Raw genomic sequence first — 25,626 nt, forward strand, 5'->3', positions numbered from 1 at the left:
TCACCGTCATGCCAGTCGTTTCTCTGATCCGGGGGCACCGTGCCAAGTGCAGCGGTTGCGGTGCTGCCAATGGCGGATCAAATATCTCTCCAGCCATCTTCAAGAGATGCTGCGCCTAGCTGCTCTTCCGTTGGGAGTGCAACTTCCAGCTGCTGCGCGTATTCTTGGGCTAGTCTACCGTCTTGTAGCCGCCCAATGTTAAGCCGCGGCGTTCGTAAATGCGGACGTTCGTGATGTCGGACAAGACTTTACCGTCGATTAGAGCGTGGTCGATTTGGTTTTCCGTTTCTTGGTTAGGTGATCTCCATGTGGCCTTGTGGATATTTTTGCGGGGAAATAAGGTGCTTCGGACTACCATTCCGCGGGAGACTGCGAAGTTTATGCATCGTTGGCCGTTGTCATTCGATACGGTGTGCAGACTATCCGGTCCGATGACCGGTCTATACATTTCCTCCCTTCCTACCTGTGCGTTCATGTCAACGATGACGATTTTAACGTCCCGCAGTGGGCATCCATCGTATGTCTGCTCCAGCTGTGCGTAGAACGCTTCTTTCTCGTCGTCGGGTCTCCCTTCGTGTAGGCAGTGCACGTTGATGATGCTATAGTTGAAGAAACGGCCTTTAATCCTCAGCTTGCACATCCTTGCGTTGATTGGCTGCCACCCAATCACGCGTTGGCGCATCTTACCCAGCACTATGAAGCCGGTTCCCAGCTCGGTGGTGCCACAGCTTTGGTAGAATGTAGCCGCCCGATGCCCGCTTTTCCACACTTTCTGTCCTGTCCAGCAAATCTCCTGCAGCGCCACGACGTCGAAGTTGCGGGGATGTAATTCATCGTAGATCATCCTGTCGCAACCTGCGAAACCTAGCGACTTGCAATTCCATGTTCCAAGCTTCCAATCGTGATCCTTTATTCGTCGCCTAGGCCTTTGCCGATTGTATCGAGTCGTATTATCTTCTATGTCGTTCGTAATAGTTGTTTTTAAAGGCGCCGTCGTGTCAGGGCTGTTTAGCATTCCACCTGACACCAGGACTTGGGCTTGTGCGCTTTGAGCGGCACACGGTCGCTTTGACGGAGCCTACTTGCGGATTCATGCAGCTTTTTATAGAGGTTTAACAGGGCCCACTGTCAAACCCCACCACATCCTAGGCAGGCGCCACAACTCGCAGATGGCCTGGGGAGGGATCGTCAAGCCCTTGGACATAATCCCTGCTGCCCCCATACTAAGTGCGATAGTTATAAATATATCTCAGTAAAATGTCATATTTGGATTCACCAATGGAATACAAAAATTAATGGGTGTGGGTCATCAGAGCGAAGGCCGTCAGTCCCGAAGGTCATTTGGCCACAGCCGTTAGACCGAATGAGAAGTGAGAAGGAAGAAGTGAGAAGTGAGAAATGAGAAAAAAGGTGTAATATGTGAGATGTGAGAAGTGAGTAGCAAGAAGGAAGAAGTAAGAAGTGAGAAGCGAGAAGTGAATAGGGAGAAGTGAGATGTGAGGTGACAAGTGAGAATTGAGAAGTGATATGTGAGAAATGAGAAGTGATAAATGAGAAGTGAGAAATAATTTGTGAGATGTGAGAAGTTATAAGTGAGAAATGAGAAATAATTTGTGAGAAGTGAGAAACAAGAAGGGAGAAGTGAGTAGAGTGAAGTGAGAAATAAGAAGGAAGAAATGAGAAGTGACAAGTGAGAGGCGAGAACTGAGAAGCTACAAGAGAGAAGTGCGATTTAGAAGTGAGAAGTGAGACATTTGATACGAGTAGTGAGATGTGAGAAGTGAGAAGTGGTAAGTGGAAGCCGAGAAGTGAATGGAGGGATGTGAGTTGTGAGAAGTGAGCTATGAGAAGTGAAGAGTAAGAAATAAAAAGCAATTTGTGAGATGTGAGAAGTGAGAAAGGACAAGAGAGAAGTTAGAAGAGAGAAGTGAGGTGTGTGAAGTGTGATGTGAGAGGTGAGAAGTGAGAAGTGAGAATCGAGAAGTGAGAAGGGAGAGGCGAGAAATGAAAAGTGAGAGCGAGATGTAAAATGTGAAAAAATGAGATAAAGATGGGAGATGTGAGAAGTGAGAAGGGAGAAGTGTACCAAGCGAATTTGACGTCACACGTTTCATTGCTCGGATTGTAATCGTGGCATCATGCTCGTTTAGCTACACTAGTTGAGAGTTCGTTTGGCTACCCTCGTCTTCGCCTCAGCTCGTCTATAGAACCTACAGTGTCTATAATCTAGACTACTTTCCGATTTGGGTACAATTTTTAGACCACTACCCGGGATGTGGATGGTCGTCGAGTAACTCGATAATATTATCGAGTTCAACCGTCTAAGACGAGTTAAGTACTCTCCATTTAATTCCACCAATTATTTTCGATATCTTTGCAGATACGACTCGAGTCAAGTACTAGACACTGAAGACGACCACACAGTTGTGGTCGAAATACGTATCTGCAAAGATATCGAAAATAATTGGTGGAATTAAATGAAGAGTACTTAACTCGTCTTAGACGGTTAGATACATTCCACTAAAAAAGCTTAATATATTTTTCTGATTATTGAGTTCGCAAGCGAAATGCAGAACATCATCAATGAACTGAAACAGAACCTGCTGGCGTTCGAGTCGTAAGACAAGAACAGGACGCTTTTATCAGCCACTCGGGAGAAGCGAGAAGGCCGACAAAGGCACCACAACTGAGGCCTTCTCCTTCCTTGGAACATCGACTATGGCAGAAGAGGTGATTGATTTCGCCCTAACGGCCAACGAGGAAAATATTGCGCCTAACCAAAAACGGCTCAAGCAGCAAACCGGCGAAGGTGCTCAGAGCAAAGCCAAGCAGTAGGCGACAGTAGGCCAAACGTCGTCTTGACGGAGCAGATCGGGATGTAGTGATGCCCGAAGGGCGTTGACCCGAGAAGGCGACTTCTCGGCTCAAAAAAGCGAAAAGGCACCAACCAAACGCAAGTCGCCGGGCCGCAAGAGGGTACCTGCTGGCCAGTGCCATCGGCACAACAGACCGAAAATCCCTGGCAGCTGGTCAGTAGCTCAAAGCGGAAGTCGAGCGCATCTCGATCCGTTAAAAAAGTTAAGGACAGAGTAAAGGCCTTGCTGCTCAAAACCGATAAGCATAAGTACGCCGACATCGATGCAGGCGACCGAAAAGCTTTCGGCGCTGGAACAGGACGCACGAAGCGTCAGACGCACCAAGACTGGTGAAATGATCTTGGTGCTGAAACGTGGAGCTAGCGGGACGACTGGCCCAAAGAGATCTTGGGTGACGGCGCCGAGGTGAGGTCGTTGGGGACGGAAGTGACCTTCCAGTGCAAGCAACTGGACGAGGTCACGAACGCGGACGACGTCGTCTCTGCCGTCAGAGAGCAGTGCGGTACAAAGGTCGTCTATTTGGCACGCAGCTAGCCTACCCTAGTTAATGGAGCGAGGGATGTTGAAATCGGCTGGTCAGTAAGCCCAATAAGCAAACTGGACTGGTACTATTGGTGCTTAGAGTCGGGACATAAGTCCTACGACTTTAAGGGCCCAGACCGTAGCAACCTGCGTCGTCATTGTGGTTGGGAAGGGCACAAGGCGCAGGAATGCAATAAGTTACCAAAGTGTCCATCTGCGCCAGCAAAAAGCAAGCATGTAATCACGTTATGAGTGGACCTCCGTGTCCTATCGGAGAGGAAAACAAGAAGAAGCCACGCAAGCAACACAGTTGAATCTTAACCACTGTGCATCTGTCCAGCAGCTGCTGTGGCAGTCGGTCTCGGAGTCAAGGACCGATGTCGCTCTCATGTCCGACTCGTACAACGTCCCTGACTTGGGTCGTTCTTTACGTGACTCTTTTCACTCGGAATTTATTCCATGTACCACCAGGAGCCAGCAATTTATTTGAAACAAGTCAACAGACCTTTGTTTACGCGTGTAGATCGAAAGGCCTTGCTGCAGGAATTTCTTGGAGAGGAAAGAAACTATGCTGTGTACACATTATATTCTATTTACAATAAGGAACATCCCGAGCAGCACACATGTTGCACAAAGATCACGGTAACTTATATGTGACCGGATTCAGTCACAATTAGGTTGCTGCGACCAGTTTCACTTGACTTGTGTTGCTTGGGATGTACCATATATGAAACAGGTCGACAGACCTTTGGTTACGCGTGTAGAGGATTTTTTTTTGATAGCCAAGAAGTTATTCTTCATACACATTCTATACTATGTACCACAAAGAGCATGCACCATATTTGAAACAGGTCGACAGACCTTTGGTTACGCGTGTAGATCAAAAGGCCTTACTTCGGGAATTTCTTGGATGACCAAGAAGTTATTTTGACGTAGGACTACGTCTGTGTTTTCTATATTGGGGTACACTTTACGATTGCGAAAATCTGGGACCGTCCTGAAAATATGATAGACTTTAAACTTTAACCCGTTTCGGTCTGACCTAAAAATCAAAATTGAAATAACCCGTGTAGGCTCATTTTTCGTCCGATTGCCATGAAATTTTCAGGGAAGAAGCGTCATCATGTCTATTTATTAGTACATGACTTGATTTGACCATGGTGCCAATCCGGCCGGATTTACTAAGGGGGGGTCCTGGGTCAGATGCAGTCGAAAACGGGCCATTTTTTTAAAACCATTGATAAATGAAAGAAAGTGCCCAAAATGCTGATGCAAACGTGGTCAATCATCATTGACCAGCATCATAGGTTAGTTTTGATACAATTGAATCATCAGGACATGGTTCCGGATGTTCCGGGAACCTGGTTCCCTGGGGTATCCCTGGGGTGGTGGACACTTTTCAAGTGGACATAACCCAGTCTTACGACATATCAAACTTCTTGGTTTTGGAAGACAATGCCAATAGATGAGTTTTTGGGAGGTTTTGGACACATTTACCACATCCGGAAGTGTTCCCGGGAACCTGGTTCATTCAGGGAAGCGGACAAATCTCGATTAGCACCGAAACCCATCTTGCGACACATCAAACTCCTTGATTTTTAAAGACAACCTCAATAGATGGGGTTTTGAGAGATTTTGGACACATTGGCCACATCCGGAAGTGTTCCCGGGAACCTGGTTCCCTCAAGAAAGTGGACAAATCTTGCCTAGCACCAAAACCCATCTTGCGACATATCAAACTCCATGATTTTGAAAGACAACCTCAATAGATGGGTTTTTGAGAGATTTTGGACACATTGGCCACGTCCGGAAGTGTTCCCGGGAGCCTGGTTCCCTCAGGGAAGCGGACAAATTTCGATTAGCACCGAAACCCATCTTGCGACACATCAAACTCCACGATTTTGAAAGACAAGCTCAATAGATGGGTTTATGAGAGATTTTGGACACAATGGCCACATCCGGAAATGTTCCCGGGAGCCTGGTTCACTCAAGAAAGTGGACAAATCCCGCCTAACACCAAAACTTATCTCGCGACATGTCAAACTCCATGATTTTGGAAGAAAAGCTCAATAAATGAATTTTTGAGAGATTTTGGACACATTGGTCACGTCCGGAAGTGTTCCCGAGAGCCTGGTTCCCTCAGGCAAGCGAAAAAATTTCGATTAGCGCCGGAACCCATCTTGCGGTATGCCAAACTCCATGATTTTGAAAGACAAGCTCGATAAATGAGTTTCTGAGAGGTTTTGGACACATTGGTCACGTGCGGAAGTGTTCCCGGGAACCTGGTTTCTTTAAGGAAGTGGACACATTTTGATTGGCACCGAAACCCATCTTGCGACATATCAAACTCCATGAATTTGGAAGACACGCACAACACATGATTTTTAGAGAGGTTTTGGACACATTGGCCACGACCGGAAATGTTCTTGGGAACCTGGTTCCTTCAAGGAAGTAAACAAATTTAGATAAGTACCGAAACTCATCTTGTGACGTAACAAACTCCATGATTTTGAAGGTCCAGCAAAATAATGAAGTTTTTTTTTAGTCTTTATTAAGGTGTTTTTTTAATCTACAGACTAAGTTCAACACCGGAAAAATAATTAAGTTTGATATGTCACAAGATGGGTTTCGGTGCTAATAGAATTTCCACTTCTTTGAGGGAATCAGGTTCCCGGGAACACTTCCGGATGTGGCCAATGTATCCAAAATCTCTCTTGTCTTTCAAAATCTTCATGGAGTTGGACATGCTGCAAAATGGGTTTCGGTGCTGGGCGGTATTTGTCCACTTTCTTGAGTGAACCACGCCCGGGAACATATCCGGATGTGCCCAATGTGTCCAAAATCTCTCATAAAGCCATCTATTGAGCTTGTCTTTCAAAACCATGGAGTTTGATGTGTCGCAAGATCGGTTTTGGTGCTAGGCAAGATTTGTGCTAATCGAAATTTGTCCGCTTCCCTGAGGGAACCAGGTTCCCGGGAACACTTCCGGATGTGGCCAATGTGTCCAAAACCTCTCAAAAACTCATCTATTGAGCTTGTCTTCCAAAATCATGGAGTTTGATATGTCGCAAGATGGGTTTCGGTGCTAATCGAATTTTTTCCACTTCTTTGAGGGAATCAGGTTCCCGGGAACACTTCCGGATGTGGCCAATGTATCCAAAATCTCTAAAAAAAAACATCTATTGAGCTTGTCTTTCAAAATCATGGAGTTTGATGTGTCGCAAGATGGGTTTCGGTGCTAATCGAAATTTGTCCGCTTCCCTGAGGGAACCAGGTTCCCGGGAACACTTCCGGACGTGGCCAATGTGTCCAAAACCTCTCAAAAACTCATCTATTGAGCTTGTCTTCCAAAATCATGGAGTTTGATGTGTCGCAAGATGGGTTTCGGTGCTAATCGAAACTTGTCCGCTTCCCTAAGGGATACAGGTTTCCGGGAACACTTCCGGACGTGGCCATTGTGTCCAAAATCACTCAAGAACCCATCTATTGAGGTTGTCTTTAAAAATCATGGAGTATGATGTGTCGCAAGATGGGTTTCGGTGCTAATCGAAATTTGTCCGCTTCCCTCAGCGAACCAGGCTCCCGGGAACACTTCTGAATGAGGCCACTGTGTCCAAAACCTTTCAAAAACCCATCTATTGAGCTTGTATTTCAAAATCATGGAGTTTGATATGTGGGGTTTGATGCAAGATGGGTTTCGGTGCTAATCGAGATTTGTCCACTTTCTTGAGGGAACCAGGTTCCCGGGAACACTTCCGGATGTGGTCAATGTGTCCAAAACCTCCCAAAAACTCATCTATTAGCATTGTCTTCCAAAACCATGAAGTTTGATATGTCGCAAGACTGGGTTATGTCCACTTGAAAAGTGCCCACCACCCCAGGGATACCCCAGGGAACCAGGTTCCCGGAACATCCGGAACCATGTCCTGGTGATTCAATTGTATCAAAACTAACTTCTGATGCTGGTCAATGATGATTGACCACGTTTGCATCAGCATTCACTTTCGTTCATTTATCAATGGTTTTAAAAAAATGGCCCGTTTTTGACTGCATCTGACCCAGGACCCCCCCTTAGTAAATCCGGCCGGATTGGCACCATGGTCAAATCAAGTCATGTACCAAAAAATATACATGTTGACGCTTCTTCCCTGAAAATTTCATGGCAATCGGACGAAGAATGAGCCTCCACGAGTTATTTCAATTTTGGTTTCTAGGTCAGACCGAAACGGGTTAATATCTAAGCCGTTTCTCGATGGATTTTCAATTTTTTTGGACCATTCGATCAAGGATGAGTCAACGCTTCTTTGTATTTATTTGAAAATACTAATGTTTAACTATTTATTATCGATAATTGATGAAAAGTTTAGAAATAGGGAAACAAACCAATCACGTTCATGCATCACTAGCACAGACATCAAAAATCAATCCCTTGCGGGTTTGGATCTAATCCTCAGTTTGAACAAGATTTTACGCATAGCAGACGCATCAAAGCGATCGTAGCGGAGCAGCATCACGGAGGCGCTAATAACATTTTCAAAGAAAATCCATCGCATTGGTGGTGGTACTCGATGTGTTGCTGCAGATTATTCAACCTCAACGAACCAGAATTTCATATGAAGAAAAGGTTGACCATAAAAATAGCACTGTGGCGATTCCGCACCGCCAGTGCCGATGCTGAATATTTATTACAAATTGTGGTGTCAGTTGGAAAGGAACATTTGGAAAAGAAAATTGGTTCTTCTCAGGACCAACATTTTATGAAAAGAAAGAGTTAATTGCGAAATGGACTGTTTCGGTGGCATCGAGTTTGGCGTGGTAGCTTGGTTGCTGTTAGTGATCCCATCCATTAAAATTTTCTACATCATCTCCCTCCGACGCGCTATCAAATTCGCTAATTACGATTGAGTTTTGAACTTTGAAGAAAGTTTATTTCGGATCAACTTTCTTTTGTATCAAATCCATGAAGACGCCACCTTTGTGAAAACTATCTACCTACAGCAACTACCCATTAGTGAACGTCGCTTGGACAGACAGATGTCAAGAGATAATGTTTGGTAATATGAAGAAACTTCGTCTTGAGTCAAATTTCTGTTGTCATTCCTCGCAACAATACGCATCTTAGATAAACAACATCTCATAACCAAATTCAGAATCTTTCGAGAAAGTTTCATTGGATTCTTAGAATTCATAATTCTCCGAACGGTCCGTTGTCTGTGGAAACCCGATCGAAATGGCTCGCGCGCGCGGAAAAGCGGCTTTCTTATATCTAATGAAGTAATCCCATTAGCCCCGCCCCTTCATTAATCGTTATGAGTGCACATTATATTTACACCATATCAGCTCACAAAGGGGCGGGGCTTACGGGTTTAATTTATTAAATACAAGAAAGCTGCTGTTTGGCGCGCGTGAGCCATTTTGATCGAGATTCCACAGAAGGTGGTTGGACATTCGATGCAGCGAAGCGGACACAGCAGCACGAAGTGGGTGGCAGTGTGGCAATGCTGCAAATTTGCACAAGCGATTGGATGCAGTTAGTTATTGGAATGTGAATTGGAAAAATAAAATTGGTTCTTCTCAGGACCAACATTTTACGAAAAGGAAGAGTTAATTGCAAAAATGGACTGTTTCGGTGGTATTGGGTTTGGTGTGGTAGCTTGGTTGCTGTTAGTGATCCCATTCATTAAAATTCACTACATCATCTCCCTCCGCGCGCTATCAAATTCGCTATTTACGATTGATCTTATAACCAAATTCAGAATCTTGCGAGAAAATTTAATAGGATTCTTAGAATTTGTCATTCTCCGAACGGTCCGTTGTCTGCGGAATCCCGATCGAAATGGCTCGCGCGCGCCGAAAAGCAGCTTTCTTATATCTAATGAAGTAATTTCATTAGCCCCGCCCCTTCATTAATCGTTATGAGTGCACATTATATTTACACCATATCAGCTCACAAAGGGGCGGGGCTTACGGGTTTAATTTATTAAATACAAGAAAGCTGCTGTTCGGCGCGCGCGAGCCATTTTGATCGGAATTGCACAGAAGGCGGTCCGACATTCGATGCAACGAAGCGGACACAGTAGCACGAAGTGGGTGGCAGTGTGGCAATGCTGCAAATTTACACGATTGGATTGGATGCAGTTAGTTATTGGAATGGGAATTGGGAAAAGAAAATTGGTTCTTCTCAGGGCCAACATTTTACGAAAAGAAAGAGTTAATTGCGAAAATGGACTGTTTCGGTGGGATCGGGTTTGGCGTGGTAGCTTGGTTGCTGTTAGTGATCGCATCCATTCAAATTTACTGCATCATCTCCCTCCGACGCGCTATGCCGATGCAGCGGAGCGAACACAGCAGCACGAAGGCGCTCTGGTAGCATTTTCAAAGGAAAATCATCGAATTGGTGGTGGAAGTCTGCGTTGATGGTCGTCATTCAAACTCAACAAACAGCATTTTATGTGAAGAAAGGGTTGATTACAAAAATGACGTCTGTTTCGATCCCGTGCTATGCAGTGGCGATCTTAGTCTGGCGATGAGTGGCGTCTCATCGAGTGGTCGTCGAACAATAACAGCACGAAGTGGAATTCTAACCCTAAAGTTTCGACGAGCATTGGGTTGCAGTTAGTTATTGGAAAGGTGCATTGGGGACACAAAATTGGTCCTTCTCAGGACCAGCATCTTCTGAACAGAAAGGGATGATTGCAAAATGGACTGTTTCGGTGGAATCGGCGTTTGGCGTGATAGTTCGGTTGCTGTGAGCGATTCCATTCATTCGAACAAATTTGTTGCGTTGTCACTCACCGACGCGCGCTTATGATTCTGCTATCGAAGGGTAACTTTCTGTCAACGCCAAACTATTAATTTTGACTTTGATGAACATTCTTGCATCCCGGATTAAACTACCCTTGTGTAAAATAATGGTACTGTAAAGAACCGATATGTTTCCAATAATGGAGCTTTTCAATCCTCAACTACAACAAAACATAATCAAAATTTTGTGAGGAAATTCCATTTGACTGCTACTGACGCCATCCATTTGAACAAACTCATTGCATCATCTTCTGACGCGCGCTTGTGGTTGTGCTAAAAAAGGGCAACTTTCTGTCGTCACCAAACGATGGTAACCCGGAAAAAAATCGATATCATTTCTAATGATTAACGAAACAAAACAAAAGAATCTTGCCAGAAAATTTCACTTTCCGTCGACGACGGCCAAATCGATGAAGACGCCACCTTAGTGAAAAATGACGTTTAGCTGCCTTAGTTTTTCAAATGGCGCATTATTAAAAACAATAAATCTTTCCAAAATCGTCATTGTCGTTTAAACAGCTGAACAGTCTGTTTGTCTGGGTAAATAATTTTCCCAACGGTCAAAACCTCTTCTTGGATAAATAAGTCCTGAAAAGGACTGTTTGTAATTTATTCTTCAAGTCCCGCTCACTTTGCCACCAGCGCTAAAGAAAACGATGCATGTATGCTTCCATCGCCGGCGGAAGTCGAACGTTGCAAATTATTATATTTGTGTTAGGTTTCGCGCCACCTCCGATTCTGCTTATTTTTCCATTATTTCGGACATTTGTGAGCATAATGTCTTCTAGGATTCTGATGATATCCACTGAAAGATAGACGAGTGGCTTCAGTGGCGATACGGCCGATGAGTCGTTTCTTTTCCACGGCTGGTTCATCCAACTGGGAGCTACTTTCAGTTTCTTGATTCGGTTGACCTCCGAGCAGTTTGCACAATGCTAATAAATTGATACAAGTTATGATGAAAAATACCCTCCATTTCGTATAGCTACGTAGTCCTACGTAACCTTTGCGTACAACCCGATTGGGCTGCACCTTTGAGTTTTTTATTCACATTCTATTCTATGTACCACAAAGAGCATGCACCATATTTGAAACAAGTCGACAGACCTTTGGTTACGCGTGTAGATCAAAAGGCCTTACTCCAGGAATTTCTTGGATGGCCAAGAAGTTATTCTTCATTCACATTTTATTCTATGTACCACAAAGAGCATCCACCTCTGTTTCAAATATTTGAAACAGGTCGACAGACCTTTGGTTACGCGTGTAGATCAAAAGGCCTTACTTCGGGAATTTCTTGGATGGCCAAGAAGTTATTTTTTATTCACATTCTGTTCTATGTACCACAAAGAGCATGCACCATATTTGAAACAAGTCAACAGACCTTTGGTTACGCGTGTAGATCAAAAGGCCTTACTCCAGGAATTTCTTGGATGGCCAAGAAGTTATTCTTCATTCACATTTTATTCTATGTACCACAAAGAGCATCCACCATATTTGAAACAGGTCGACAGACCTTTGGTTACGCGTGTAGATCAAAAGGCCTTACTTCAGGAATTTCTTGGATGGCCAAGAAGTTATTCTTCATACACATTCTATTCTATGTAGCACAAGGAGCATGCAACATATTTGAAACAAGTCGATAGACCTTTGGTTACCTGTGAAAATTGCAAAAAAACGTTTTTTTATTAAAAGTCGTTTTTTACGCGGTTTTCGGGATTTACGCGGTTTTATTTTACCCGATTTTCGGGATTTACGCGTTTTTTTTTTACGCGGATTTTTTCAAAAGTTTTTTTCAAGGATGTTAACGATCATTCAGTAATTTGCGTTCGATCATTTAGTAGTTTGTCAATAACACATTCCAGAAGCTGAATTTCAAAATATGTTGTATGGTGGACTTCTACTTAGTGCGAAGGTTTTTCTACAACTCTGCCTAATGGTTCGTTGTTTGAATTCCACTAGTAACGGAGTTATAGCTATAATTTCAGTAACTTAGACTAAATGATAACAAAATTCCAATCATTTAGTTTGAGTTACTGCAACTAGCGCTTTAACTCTGTTATTAGTTGAATTCTAATAACGAATTATTAGGCAAAGTTGTAGAAAAACCTTCGCACTAGAAGTCCACCATACAACATATTTTGAAATTCAGCTTCTGGAATGTGTTATTGACAAACTACTAAATGATCGAACACAAATTACTGAATGATCGTTAACATCCTTGGTTTTTTTTACGCGGTTTTTGAAAAAGGTTCGGAAGCACTCGAAAACCACAAAAAAACGAATTTTAGTGAAGTCGTTTTTTACGCGGTTTTTGGGATTTACGCGGTTTTTTACGCGTTTTTTTTACGCGGTTTTGATTTACGCGGAACGTATCCCCCGCGTAAAAACCGACTCCAGTGTACAAGCTTTTGCTATAGTTTTACTCAAATATAAGAATTATAGATAAAAGGAACGAGTTCACCGATTTCGTTGTCCATCGAAGAGTCATCGATCATCCTTGCCATGTGATGCACAACCAAGGCATATAAAGTTCCATCGCTTACACTGAGGCGACAGAAATTCTTTGGAATTGCCTCGGGATTTTTTTAGGAAGTTCATCGGAAAATTGTTCGGAATTTTCTCAGAAATACTTCATCAATCGCTGTGGATTTGGACAATTCTGAACAGCATTATGACCAAAGGTAGATGGTAGAAAATCTTTAGATCCTAAAATGTTTATAAATTAAATGATTTTTCTATCAAATCACACCTTATAAGCATAAGGGAAAACATAATTGCACTCCATAAATGCTATCTTGTTTTGAAATATTATCTACCACCACTAGTAATCAGTCTTATTTAATAACATAAGTGATTCAGGGGTAGAGCGAAAGCTTGGCACTACTCGAAGCTTCTTTGCGTGAGTTGCGGTTCATTGATCACGTGTACTTGTTGATAAGTGCCTTCTTATTTTTGTATAGTTAACTAGCTTTATGTACCCGGCCTTGCTCGGAATTGCCAGTTTGATTCGCAGTTTTTTTTTCACAATCGGAAAATGAATAAACCAATTGGTCAACAGGATAATTGCGTTTTCTTATCGATACTTCATCATTTGATCAGAAGAAGGCAGATTTCATTTGAAAACATTGACTGGTTTTGAAGAAGGGAGCAAACCCATAATCGCCATATTCCGGGCAAACGTTTATTTCTAAAGAAGGAAAAACATCCACCGATGCCTTATTCCGGGCAAACGTCTATTTTTAAAGAAGGGATCACATTCACCATCCAGAAGGAAACACATTAATCATTGCTTGTCACTGGGCAACCATAATTTCGATAAATGGTTAAATTGATCGATAACTAAACAATACAATAATGGGTTCAGAAGTTAGGCTACACACAAACATACAAACATTGAGTTTTATATATCTCGGTACTTATTCAAAGTGACGTATGTGATTTTGTAAACAAAGATGCATACGTCGATTTGTCAAATATGATGGCACTCCTACGCAAACCAACACAACGAACATGTAGCCGAAACCTCCCCTACCTGTATGTGGCGATGGTTTGCGTGGGAGTGCTATCAGATTGCAGAAATCAACGTTTAAATTTTTGTTTACAAAATCACATACGTCACATACGTTGAATAAGTATCCGAGATATATAGATAGCTAATAGCTATATGTATTCGGCTTTGCTAGGGACTGAAAAGTAAATTATTCAATTAAAATGTCCAATGCTGTAGCACAAAACCCACAGAGGTAGATCTACCGCTCATAGAATTGTTCCTTTGTATCAATCTATTTTTATATATTTGTTTGGCCCTTCTACCTTTTCAATAAACATCTTCCAAAAATAGAGAATAAGTGTACCAAATCTGGTTGTAATTTATCCTGGGAGTTACACTGAATTGCTCATTTTTTTAAAGACAACCCTTCCCCATAACTTCCCTTTTTCCCCAATGACCCTCCCACCTCCTTTGTTATCTTCTCCTTGGGATAGAAAATGTGTACACCAATTTTGGTTGAAATCGGTCCTGGGAGTTAGGTGTTACACTGAATTGCTCTTTTCTAAATACAACCCTTCCCCTTACCCTCCCTTTTCCCAATGATCATACCACCCTTTGTTATTTTCTCCTTAGGATAGAGAATGTGTGTACCAAATTTGGATGAAATCGGTCCAGGGTTCAAAAGATACACTGAATTGCTTGTTTTCTGAACAATACCCTCCCCCAGCCCCTCCCTCTTTCCCAAATTACACTTCCATATGATCGACTACTCTTAGTGAATATGTGTACAAAATTTGGTTGATATGGGTACTGGGGTTGGGAGTTACACTGAATTGCTCGTTTTATAAAGACAACCCTCCTCCCATACCCTCCCTTTTTTACAATGACCGCCCCACCCGCTTTGTTATCTTTTGTTTAGGGTAGAGAATGTTTGTATCAAATTTGGTTGAAATCGGTGCAGGGGTTCAGAATTTACTCTGAATTACCCGTTTTCTGAACCATACCCTCCCTCCAGACCCTCCCCCTTTCAAAGATTACACTCTCATATGGTTGTCTCCTTATATTGAATATGTGTACAAAATTTGATTGAAATCGGTCCTAGGAGATGCAAGTTACACATAATTGTTCGTTTTCTAAACAAAACCCCCCCCCCTTTTCTAAATGACCCTCCCCCCCCCCTTGTCAACTTCCCCTGAGGATAGAGAACGTGTGTACCAAATTTGGTTGAATTCGGCCAAGTGGTTCAGAAGTAGTTAGCGAACATACATACATAGATTGATTTTTATATATATATATATATATATATATATATATATATAGTTAATCATAGCTTATAGTTTTGCCGCTCATGTTTTAAGGTAATATGTTTCACTGTCTAATCGAAAAACTATCCCATAGTGGCACTGGCAGGGGACGCATTTAACAAAAAAACGATTTTTTCGCATTACCTTGTAAAACTTATAACGATTTTCAGTTGTGTACGATCGATTCGATGGGAAAACATAAGAGTTGGTCTTTCGTTCGGCTTTTGAATTTCGAAACGTTTGTCCTTAAGATGCAAGAGCATCACTATAGGCCCCGGCAGACTCCGAATGCAGCTGAATGTCGAGGAGAAAAACTCAATTAGGCCTATCAAAGCGGGGACCCCCAAGGCGAACTCGATCGCAATCGGCAAATCCATGAATTTTGACACTTGGGGCGATTAACCCTACGGATACGCCCCGCGCCGCAATGGGATGTTGTGCGATTACTTAATTCCGTTGTTGCCATAATTTGGATAACATCCATCGTCGTCGTCACGCTATGTGATGGTTTGGCTTTTCTCTTTTTCGTAATGGGAATATCGCGGCAAGCGCGCGTATGCAGAGACATGAGTGATGGTTGCAGCAACGAACCCCGTAATTCAGGGTGTGATAGATCGTGGGGGTCAAGATCGTCACACCTTTGCGGGGCAGATAGGCGCAAAGCGTGAGACGGATCACTCGAGATAAACCAAACGCCTTGTGTTGATGAATCACTTTTGTATGGATGAGTAGGAAGTCAGATTATGAATGGTTTTATGCAACATTTGTCACTATTTTGTTGTTGTTACTAATGTATTTGTTGTAATTGTGGAATATCATATTGCTAAATGCTCAAACATGTTGAGTAATTCAGTGTATAACGCCTAATGAGCCGACGGAAGCTGAGCTGACGTCGAAACTTGTTTTTAGAATACCAAATAAAAATGGTAAGTATTAGTTAGATCTCCAACAATTTCTCGAAAACAGTTCCAGAATCAAAATATTAACAACTTAAGTTCTGTTTGAGGCTAAACCTACAAATTGATTCCAGGCTTGGATAAACTAACTATTGGAAAAAAAGCTTTACATTTCTGCACTGAGACTGTTTATTTGATCAGAAAAAAGGAAAATAAATTACTGGATGTGAATGTATTTCAATTACGAGACTTGTTTTCCTCGAGGTGATTTTTTGGTCTATCTCATATGCTTTTTGCACTATTCTAATGAACGAGAGTGGCACCGATTAAGTCAATATGAACAACCATTAACCATTCACTCGAATACTCACGAAAAATCCATGCCAATAATCCTTCGACAGTGTTGTTCTGCTGTCCATAATTGGTATTCATGTCATCGAATAACCAGTTTTTCAAAATTACTATCAATATCCACACCGAATGAATGACCCTCATTACCATTATAGCCTCCACTTGAAGTAAACCAACAGACCAGGCCCATGCAAGTCGTCACCGGGTCGTTACACGCCCCGCTCCGTAAGAGCGGCCACACACAAAACGGCAACGGCTCACCTCGCCTACACGATAAGCGTTGTGCGGCGATGGGCGGTCAAAAGATTTGGACGACGGTCAATATGCATATCATGCATGAATGTAAAGTGCACCACGATGTTTCATTGATGGTAGTCATAATTTCAATCGGATAATGTATCTAACAGAATGCAACAGCATAATGGTCTTGCCTTAGCAGCTTTTATCAGCAAATCAATTCGCTGCATTGTTCATTTTGCAACGCAGTCAAACAATAGACTATCCGATAGCGATTTATTGCTGAATCGCCGAAGAAATTTTTCATGCTACACGGTAAGGGGGCACCACAATCCAAGTAAAACAAGCATGAATGAGTTTGCTAAGCACCTGTCCTAGACATGGTTGTTGTTGTTCTTGCTAAAAGAGTGTTGAACTCCCAACATGAAGTTGTCGTTACATTGCGCGAAACAAAATGAACAAAACACCACCGACACATGTTTGACTACATATGTTGCAGCAGCAACAAAACAAGTTGCCGGAAAATTTTGGCGTTTTCTTTCAGCTCCCGTTTCTTTTCGATTAAACGTTTCTTTCTACCAAATCTGGGTGAAGGCGATTGATAAAAAAAATTGCCGACCTTGGATAAATTTTGTTTTTGTACTTCCATTGCATACGCATTTCCGATTTTTATTGATTTTCCTTTCTTGATCGATTTTACATTTTCCAGCGAACGTCGCCTGGACGGGGCGTCGTTGCGGATGGTCTACTTCCACGATCAGACGGTGGCCGTCGTTGAGCTGGGACCGGAGAAGAAACTGATCGGATGCGAGCTGATTGAAATCTAGTGAGTATACAATCAATGTGTAATTAATTATGATTGCCATTCATTGAATCAAAATGCAGTGGCTGATTGCCTACCCATCGCAGCAACCATTGTGAGAGTGAGACTATGGCATCTATGGCCGAAAAACATTTAAGAGTGTGATTGTTGTGTGGCGAAAGAAATTAGTGAAATTTTACAAGGGTTGACACTGTGAAAAAAAATTGATTCGTAAAAAAATGAAATTTAAGAATGGCAGTAATTCCTTTGGGAGTTCCTTTGGAAATTGCTCTAGGAATTCGTATGGAGATATCTGATAATTCGCTCTAGAGTTTTGGAAGGAAATGACTTCGGAAATTCCGAAGGAATTGCTAGATTAATTTCCGATAGAATGGAATGTCTTATGGAACACCTGGAAAATTCCAGTAGAATTGTTAAAATAATTTCCGAAGGAATTTTCTACAAATTTTTAAAAGTATGTATGTATGTATGTAGTTATCTACCACCCTGGCTTGAGTCTTGCTCTGCACGCGGCTCCACCCACTACACTATGGGGAATCAGGCGGCCGAAAATAAAAAAAACGACTTTCTCTGATTCGTAATTCAAGTTAACCTACTAAATGCTAATGCTTTGGAGCAATAAACCCCAGCATATCAGCACTCTAAGCCATATGGTTATCAAGATATAGGCATTAGAGCCAGACACTTTTTAGTTCTTGAAAAATCAATGCATTATTCAACTGTCAATATCTTCGGCTACAGTAGCTCTTTTCCAACTCTTTAAAAAGTTTCTGAAAGCTTGTTTCATGTTATGGGAAAATAGGTAGTGAAACATCCGAAAATGACCCGAAGAAAAAAAAAATTCAAACAAAAAGTTCCATACAAAAAAAGTTTCTCAAAGTTTCGCTTAGCGACTACCACTACGACTTTCTTTGGACCTCCCAGAAGGCATTAAAACAAATTCCAGCTGCTTATGGCTGCAAATCTGCGATTCCGATCACTTTTTCGAAAAAAAATCATTAATTTTGAAACATTAAATGTATTTATTCTCATAATACACGGCAGACTGTGATGGGCTGGATACAAATCCCATGCGTATGACAAAAGAGCATCAAGAACAGTTAAAATAGAGATAGTAGATAACACGAAAGTGTCGTAGGCTTCGTGGTAGGCCGTGTACACGATAGCTTATGCAGCTATATGATACTCCATTTGGCGTAGGCTCACCAAGAGGAGGCAACTCATTATCTATCAAGTATCAAGCAAATAAATATGAAAAAAAAACAATATACTCTTGAGGGTTACGAAAATACTCTAGGCTTCATTTGAAATTATTTCATAAAAAGTAAAATTTTGATATTAATTAAAATCCAATAGGGTGGGTGTACCAATTGTCACCATACATAAGAACAACTATTTTTAAAAAAATAAGTAAAAGGCACGTGGGTGAACTTTATATATCAAGGGAAAAGTTTTACTTCCTGCTCCTTAGAGCAACTGTAAAACCACAATAAAATTTGTTATTATCCTCATAATTAATTAATCCATAATAGGAACGCATGCACCAGTTGTGGCACTATTCTTAATTTTGGTTCCTTATTTGGCAAATCCCATTGTTTTCTTATGGGACTGGCCAAATAGAGACCACTAGTGCGATAACTGGTGCAAAGGACGCCAAAATCAAGCAAAATCAATTTTTACAATTATGTTTTGCTTGTTTTGGAGGAGATCAAAGGTGTTATCGTATCATATGAATATGCTTTATCGATATGAACTTGGTTTGCGATGATTTGATTGGCCATTTGGCATATAAAGCACTACTGCGACAACTGGTGCTATAGCCACAACTGGTACATCTAGCCTATGTGAATACAAGAAGCAAAAATGTCTGTACCTAAGGACATCTTCCGATAATTATTGGTATGTACCTAGGTGAAATAAAAAAACAGAACATTTATGAATGTCTATCTGAGTGCATAGTGAGCTGTGATTGCGAAGGTAAATCGTGTGAAGTGTTTGTACTTATTATTTGGTGAATCATGAATTATAGGCAACTCATTGAAGTATTCGTTTTCGAATCCAAATCTGTTAAGTGAAGCATTAAATGTCAACGAAGAGCTAATTCACTGGTTCTGGAACATTCTGATCGCGATAAACTGCCAAGAGCCAATCAATCCTGAAAAGCTAGACAGTTATTGTAAAGCAACCTACCGGTTATATTTGCAGCTGTATGATTGGTATAAAATTCCTGCTACGGTGCATAAAGTCCTTGCCCATGCTGGCGATATAATTATTCATTCACCAGCACCACTTGGAATGTTGGCTGAAGAAGCAGCTGAGTGTCAACACAAGCACTTAAAAAAAGTCGGACTCATCATGCCAGGAAAGCCTCAAGAGAAGAAAATTTACATGACGTTTTCATTCGTGCTATGAACTCGTCGGATCCTATGATAAGCTCCCTCAGCTTAGGTAAGCGACTTCAAAATAAATCTAATCTGGAATATCCAGAAGATGTTCAAAGTTTTTTAGTGACTGAAAGTACAGAAGTACGAGTACAGAAAAATATACCATAGCAGATATTTTAATCGATCTTGAAGAAATAAATGATGATTTTGTTGAGGATGTTCATGTACATAATGAATAAATAAATGTTGTTGCAGTATACTTATATATCTTGAAGCTTTTATTGCATGGAGTTCGTTTAGCTTTAATAGAGCTTTATATTGTATTCCCTTTACTTGTTTTACGGGTTAAGAGCCTGAACCAATCTGAAAAATCCTACAAAGACAACCTGTTACGTATGTAGATGCAATGGCCTGTATTTGACGGAGTCCTTGTGCAACTTAGAACATCTGTACAACTCAATTCACATAAAAACAGTATACAATTTTCTAGTTTGAACTCTACAGGTCTGCGCTGCAATAAAATACACATCTATAGACTGCTGTGTACATGAGACATTCGTAGATAAAAGGGATATATTCCATAGAGATCAAAGGTCTGTATTCCAGGGAGTTTGGAGACCTTAGAAGTAATAACGACCTGCAAAACAAGTATTTCACATCGTTTAGACAATAATCTACGATATAAGTGTGAAATATTGCAGAAATGAAATGAAAATATTTTCGGCCACCTACTTGTATGGAGCCGCCCCATAGTGCACTAGTGCAATCGAATTAATTTACCATTCTGCTTTCAATACGCTTCTGTGTGAAGTGAAAAAAAACGAAGGTGGCGAACCCGTAAGCAGAGACACTTACGCGAAGCCCGCTGGAAAGAGAGAATCTCCTTTCAGCAATGTAATCCAACAGACTAATAAATAGATTCGCAATCCTTTTTAAGCTCTCCGAGGGATGGCTTCTTTGGGGAAGGGCACGTCGAACCCATGACAACTGTGGGGAAGTGTACCCATCTACATGAGTTGAAGTATTCCAAAAAAAGAATTTCTGAAGGAATTCCCTATGGAATGGTCAGAATGAATCTTATAAGAACTTATGAAGGGATTTCCAGAAGAATTCCTTAAGAAATTTCTTGAGGTCCTAAGAAGTTCCGAAGCAATTCCTGGGGGAAATTTCAAAGAAAAACCTGGTTTCATTTGTGAAGATTTTTTTAAAGGACTTCCTGAAGAAATTCGCGATCGGATTCCTGACGGAGTTTTTGAAGGTATTTTTGAACGATTTTCTTGATGACTTACCGAATTAATTCCTGAATATTTTTCCTAGGATATTTATAAAAAAAAACTGTAGAAATTTTCGAAGGAACTCGTGCAGTAAATTCCCAAAGAATTCTTGAGAATATCCGAATATCTGCAATCTCGATATTTTGGGAGTTTCTCGTAGCATGTAGTCTTGATTCTAGAGCCAAAACTGAGTTTGTTTTACTACTGTCCGGACTTTCGAAGAAATTCCTGGAGAACTATAGGAATTTCTGTGTAAATACCAATAGCTATTAGTTTAGAAAATCCATTAAACATTTCTTCGTAAATTACTTTCAGAATTCTTTCGAATATTCCTTCAGAAATTCATTTACTTTATTTTTTATTCGTTATTATAGAGTTGATGTGATACTTCCGACTGTTGTGCTCAATTATGTTTGACTAGTATCGGCTCTTTTAGTCGTATAAAGCAGCTACAACGTTGTTGCGTCTATTTTCCGACGTTTCGGTGTATATTTCACCTTCTTCAGGGATTTATAGGCTACTTTTTGTTGTATATGTGTGTATCCTGTATGACATAACGTTGTCAATTGAACAGATAGATACGATATCACTAGTGCGCGAGCGTTAAAATCAGAGAAGCTTTTATCGAAAGTGTAAATCGGATATAGCTTGAATAACATCAAGAAACATTTCAGAAGCCACAGTCACAAATCCTTATGTGCTTGACATTAGAAAACCAAAATAAGTTCATTTAAGCAGGTGTGAATTACATTTCAATATTCTCCATATCATTTGGAAGCAACTGCTGCAGGCTCGCTGCACTTGTGTCCAGTTGGTAAGGGCATATCGTCCTGCCTACATTGGGGCGTTTTAACCAATGCAACATATCTTCGAAACTAGTTATATTTTTGAAAATGGAAGCAATTTTATATCATATTAACCACTGAGACAAGTTATTTTGTTGCCCAACTGAGTTGCCCAACCAGTGCAAGTTTTGCGGGCAGTATGCTAGAGTCGGTCCAGAATGTTAAATCAAAACAAACATTAAATGCAAACAAACATTAAATGTTAAATCAAAACTGTAACTTTTTGTATTTTGCTATTGTTCTCATTATGTAATACAAAAATACTTCCACATTCACATAGTACGATAGTTTTACAAATGTTTCAAAGTACCAAATGATTTTTTCCCTTAGTTAGTTATAGTTTTCTAGAAATCAAAGGGGGGCGTTTTGGCCAGGTGAGGCGCATTATACCGTCTTACCCTACACTGAAATGTCGGAAAATAGACACAACAACGGTGTAGCAGCTTTATAATACAGAAAGACCCGATGATAGACAAACTAAATTTATTATAGAGGTTTTCAGCCCTGGTTTACCTTTTTGAAATTCATTTGAAAATTCTGTTAGAATTTTTTTTCAGGTTCTCTTTCGGTAATTCCTTCAAGAATTGTGTCGAAAATTCCTCCAGGAAGTATTTTTTTCTTCAGAATTTCCTCCAGGAGGTCCTTAGGAAATTCCTCCAATAAACCATACAAAATTCATACAGGAATAATTCCGGAAAGAATTCTAATTTGGGAGAATTTATAAAGGAATTTTCGAAGAAATTTCCAAAGGTATTTGAGTGTTAAACTTATTTTCAATGGTTCAAAAAAATTAAAGGAATTTACAAACGAAAGTTCCAAAAATTCTTAAAGGAATTTTTAAAGAAATTTCCGAAGTTCTACAGGAATTTCTGGAAGAGTTGCTAAAGGAATTTCCGGAGGAATGTTCGAAGGAATTCCTATAGGAAATTGCGAAAGAATTCCTGGAGAAAGTTCTAAATAAATTCCAGAGGGAAATTTCGAAAGAATACCAAAAGTATCTTCTTAGAGATTCCGAAGAAATTCTTGAAGGAATTAAAAAAAAACTAAATCAAATTCCGAAAGATTTCTCCGTAGGTATTCCGACGGAAATTCATGAAGGATTTCCTATGGGTATTTTCTAAAGAATTCTTAAAGGAATTTCTGAAAAAGTTTTCAAATGAATTTCCGAAGAAATTCCCAAAAGACTCCGTTAAGGAACTTCCGAAGCAATCCCAAAAGTAATTTCCAAGGAAATTCCTGAAGGAACTTTTGGAGAACTTTTGGAAAGAATTTCCGAAGCAACACCCAAATAAATTTTCAAGGGAATTCTTGGTGAAAGTTCTGAAAAATTCATAGTGTATTTTTAAATTAATTCTCCGAATTCCTTTTTCAAATTTTCTGAGGAATATCTTTCTAAACGAATTTCTGGATTTATATCTGAAGTACTTTCCAGTGAATTTATGTGCTGTGATGCGGCAATATCCTAGTAGATGATGTAATGTAAACTTTTGCTGTGGAGATACAAGCTATAGCTATTAGCATGTTCACCCTATCAGACTGTCTGTAGCTAGCAATTGTACAAAAACCCTAAAATACAATAAAAGTATGATAGGCCTTGCTGCGTGATTTTTTTTCCCAGCTAAAAATTATTCACGCCGATTCACGCCGCCGCCGCCGAATATTGCTTACGGCGTGACGCCGCCGGTGTAAAAATGGCCTTACGCCGCCGCCGTTCACAAATACTTCGGCGCACAGGTCTACTACGACATATTTCCTGTGCGAACCACTGACGGCAGAAAGGCGACATTCACGTGGAAACATCATATCAGACTCATCAATACATGATCCGATGGATCTACGGGCTGTATTTCATATTGTCGGCGTAGCACCAACTTAGAATTCGGAAGTCGGGACTTCCAAACCGAACTTTCTTCCGAAGTTTTATCTGTCAAACTTTTTGATGCGTTGTTTGGCGCATCTTTGGGCGAATCCAGCGCACTACTTCCGAAGTTGGGAAAGGCAGATACAGGCATCTGAAGAAAAGTCCAACTTCGGTATAAAAAGCGTTCTAACTTTGTTCCGGATAGACAATATTCAAAGGAAGGCGAAACCAGACATTTCCGTCTTGATAAATACAGTCTCTTCCCGATTTTGGCAACACGACCGGATTTTAATGTTGCCAAAATGGGGATGTTGCCAAAAACGGGAAAAAATTTCATACAAAATTTTTTTTTTAAATACTTAGAAAATGTACAACAAAGTATGTGGAGTGTGTTTAAGTGATGCACGTACATCATGATTGACATTTTTGCGATATTATTCATAACTCGGAGATTCTAGTTCAAACAAAATTGAAGCAAACTCAAGAATGGTAATTAAACGTTAATGTAACTAATTAGCCAATGTCATAATACAAATTGAATAATAAATAATATTTGAAATTAACAATAGCGTCGGCCACGTCCTTACAAAAAATGTGGTGATAAAAAAAAACGTTTCTATTTTATGCAAATTTTCTTGTGGTCGGTGTGATTAAGAGTAAAGTTCTGTGCACAATTTTCTATAACATTATGGAAAAAATGAACGCAAGGCGTAAGACATGCCATTGTTTTGAAAAATGGTAAGGGTTCGTACACTTATTACGTAATCAATTTTTATGGGATTTTCGACCCCCCTCCCCAACCAGACTCCCTATTAAACAGGTGACGGTAGTCCTCCTTGGACACGATATCCGGACAATGCTTGTGGAGGACCAACGCGCACTTGGAGTAAAAATGGTTCTCTATAACGATCCGACAGGCACAAAAAGGCGAGGTGTGCAGTAGACTGGCCCAGGAAACAAAATGTTGTCGAATTCCACGGGGCACCCCCCAGAATTGTGTCTTTGGGTGAGAAAATCAATCTCTGAAAATTTCAGCTCAATCGCTTATTGCATAAGCTGGCGCATTTGATTTGAAGTTTGTATGGGGATTTCAGCCAAAATGTATAGGAAAATACACCTCCGTCACTCATTCGATCTGGAAATTGGTTCTGATTGCTGGATTGACCTCAGAATTGCAAAAACGGCAGTTGGTATGCTACAGAACAATTTTACAGAACATTGTATGATGATTCAATGAACTTTTATATAGGTTTTGGCTGGTGCGATTCGATCAAAAAATCCAAAAATACACAAATCAGCTCCTAATAAACCAGCCGAAAACTATATAAAAGTTCATTTGATCATCCTGCAATGTTCTGTGAAATTGTTCTGTAGCATACCATCTGCCGTTTTTGCAATTCTGAGGTCAATCGAGCAATCAGAACCAATTTCCAGATCGAATGAGTGACGGAGGTGTATTTTCCTATACATTTTGGCTGAAATCCCCATACAAACTTCAAATCAAATGCGCCAGCTTATGCAATAAGCGATTGAGCTGAAATTTTCAGAGATTGATTTTCTCACCCAAAGACACAATTCTGGGGGGTGCCTCGTGGAATTCGACAACATTTTTTTCTCCCCATACTAATCTGGGCCAGTCTAGTGTGCAGCGATCAAGGTGGATCGATCAGGTGGAAGACGATTTACGGACCCTCCGTAGACTGCGTGACTGGTAACGTACAGCAGTGGACGAAGATGACTGTTATGTACCGCAGAGGCCACTCCGGCCTTAGGCTGAATAAATATTAATAAAAGCACACGTGACGCATCACTCGCCTATCGAAGCAGCTAGATTTACACCAGCGATCTCATGGAAACTTCACAGGAGGTACTTCACTTCTGATACTTCGCCATCACAAACAGAACACTCGAAAGCAGGCATTGGAAGTGTGAGTGAGCATTGATCTATTGCAATCGTAG

At 40.9% G+C, this 25,626-nt stretch overlaps 1 protein-coding gene across 1 annotated transcript in view; it reads left to right on the forward strand.

The window, feature by feature from the left end:
- The window catches only part of LOC134205790 (uncharacterized), a 105,783-nt gene that overhangs the window by 63,398 nt on the left and 16,759 nt on the right, over positions 1-25,626 (forward strand). Inside the window, exon 3 of the mRNA XM_062681383.1 lies at positions 17,190-17,306. Coding sequence (XP_062537367.1) covers positions 17,190-17,306 — 117 coding nt within the window. The remainder of the gene's footprint in view (positions 1-17,189; positions 17,307-25,626) is intronic.

Source organism: Armigeres subalbatus, chromosome 1 (assembly GCF_024139115.2).
Source record: "Armigeres subalbatus isolate Guangzhou_Male chromosome 1, GZ_Asu_2, whole genome shotgun sequence".
Taxonomy (NCBI): Eukaryota; Metazoa; Arthropoda; class Insecta; order Diptera; family Culicidae; genus Armigeres; species Armigeres subalbatus.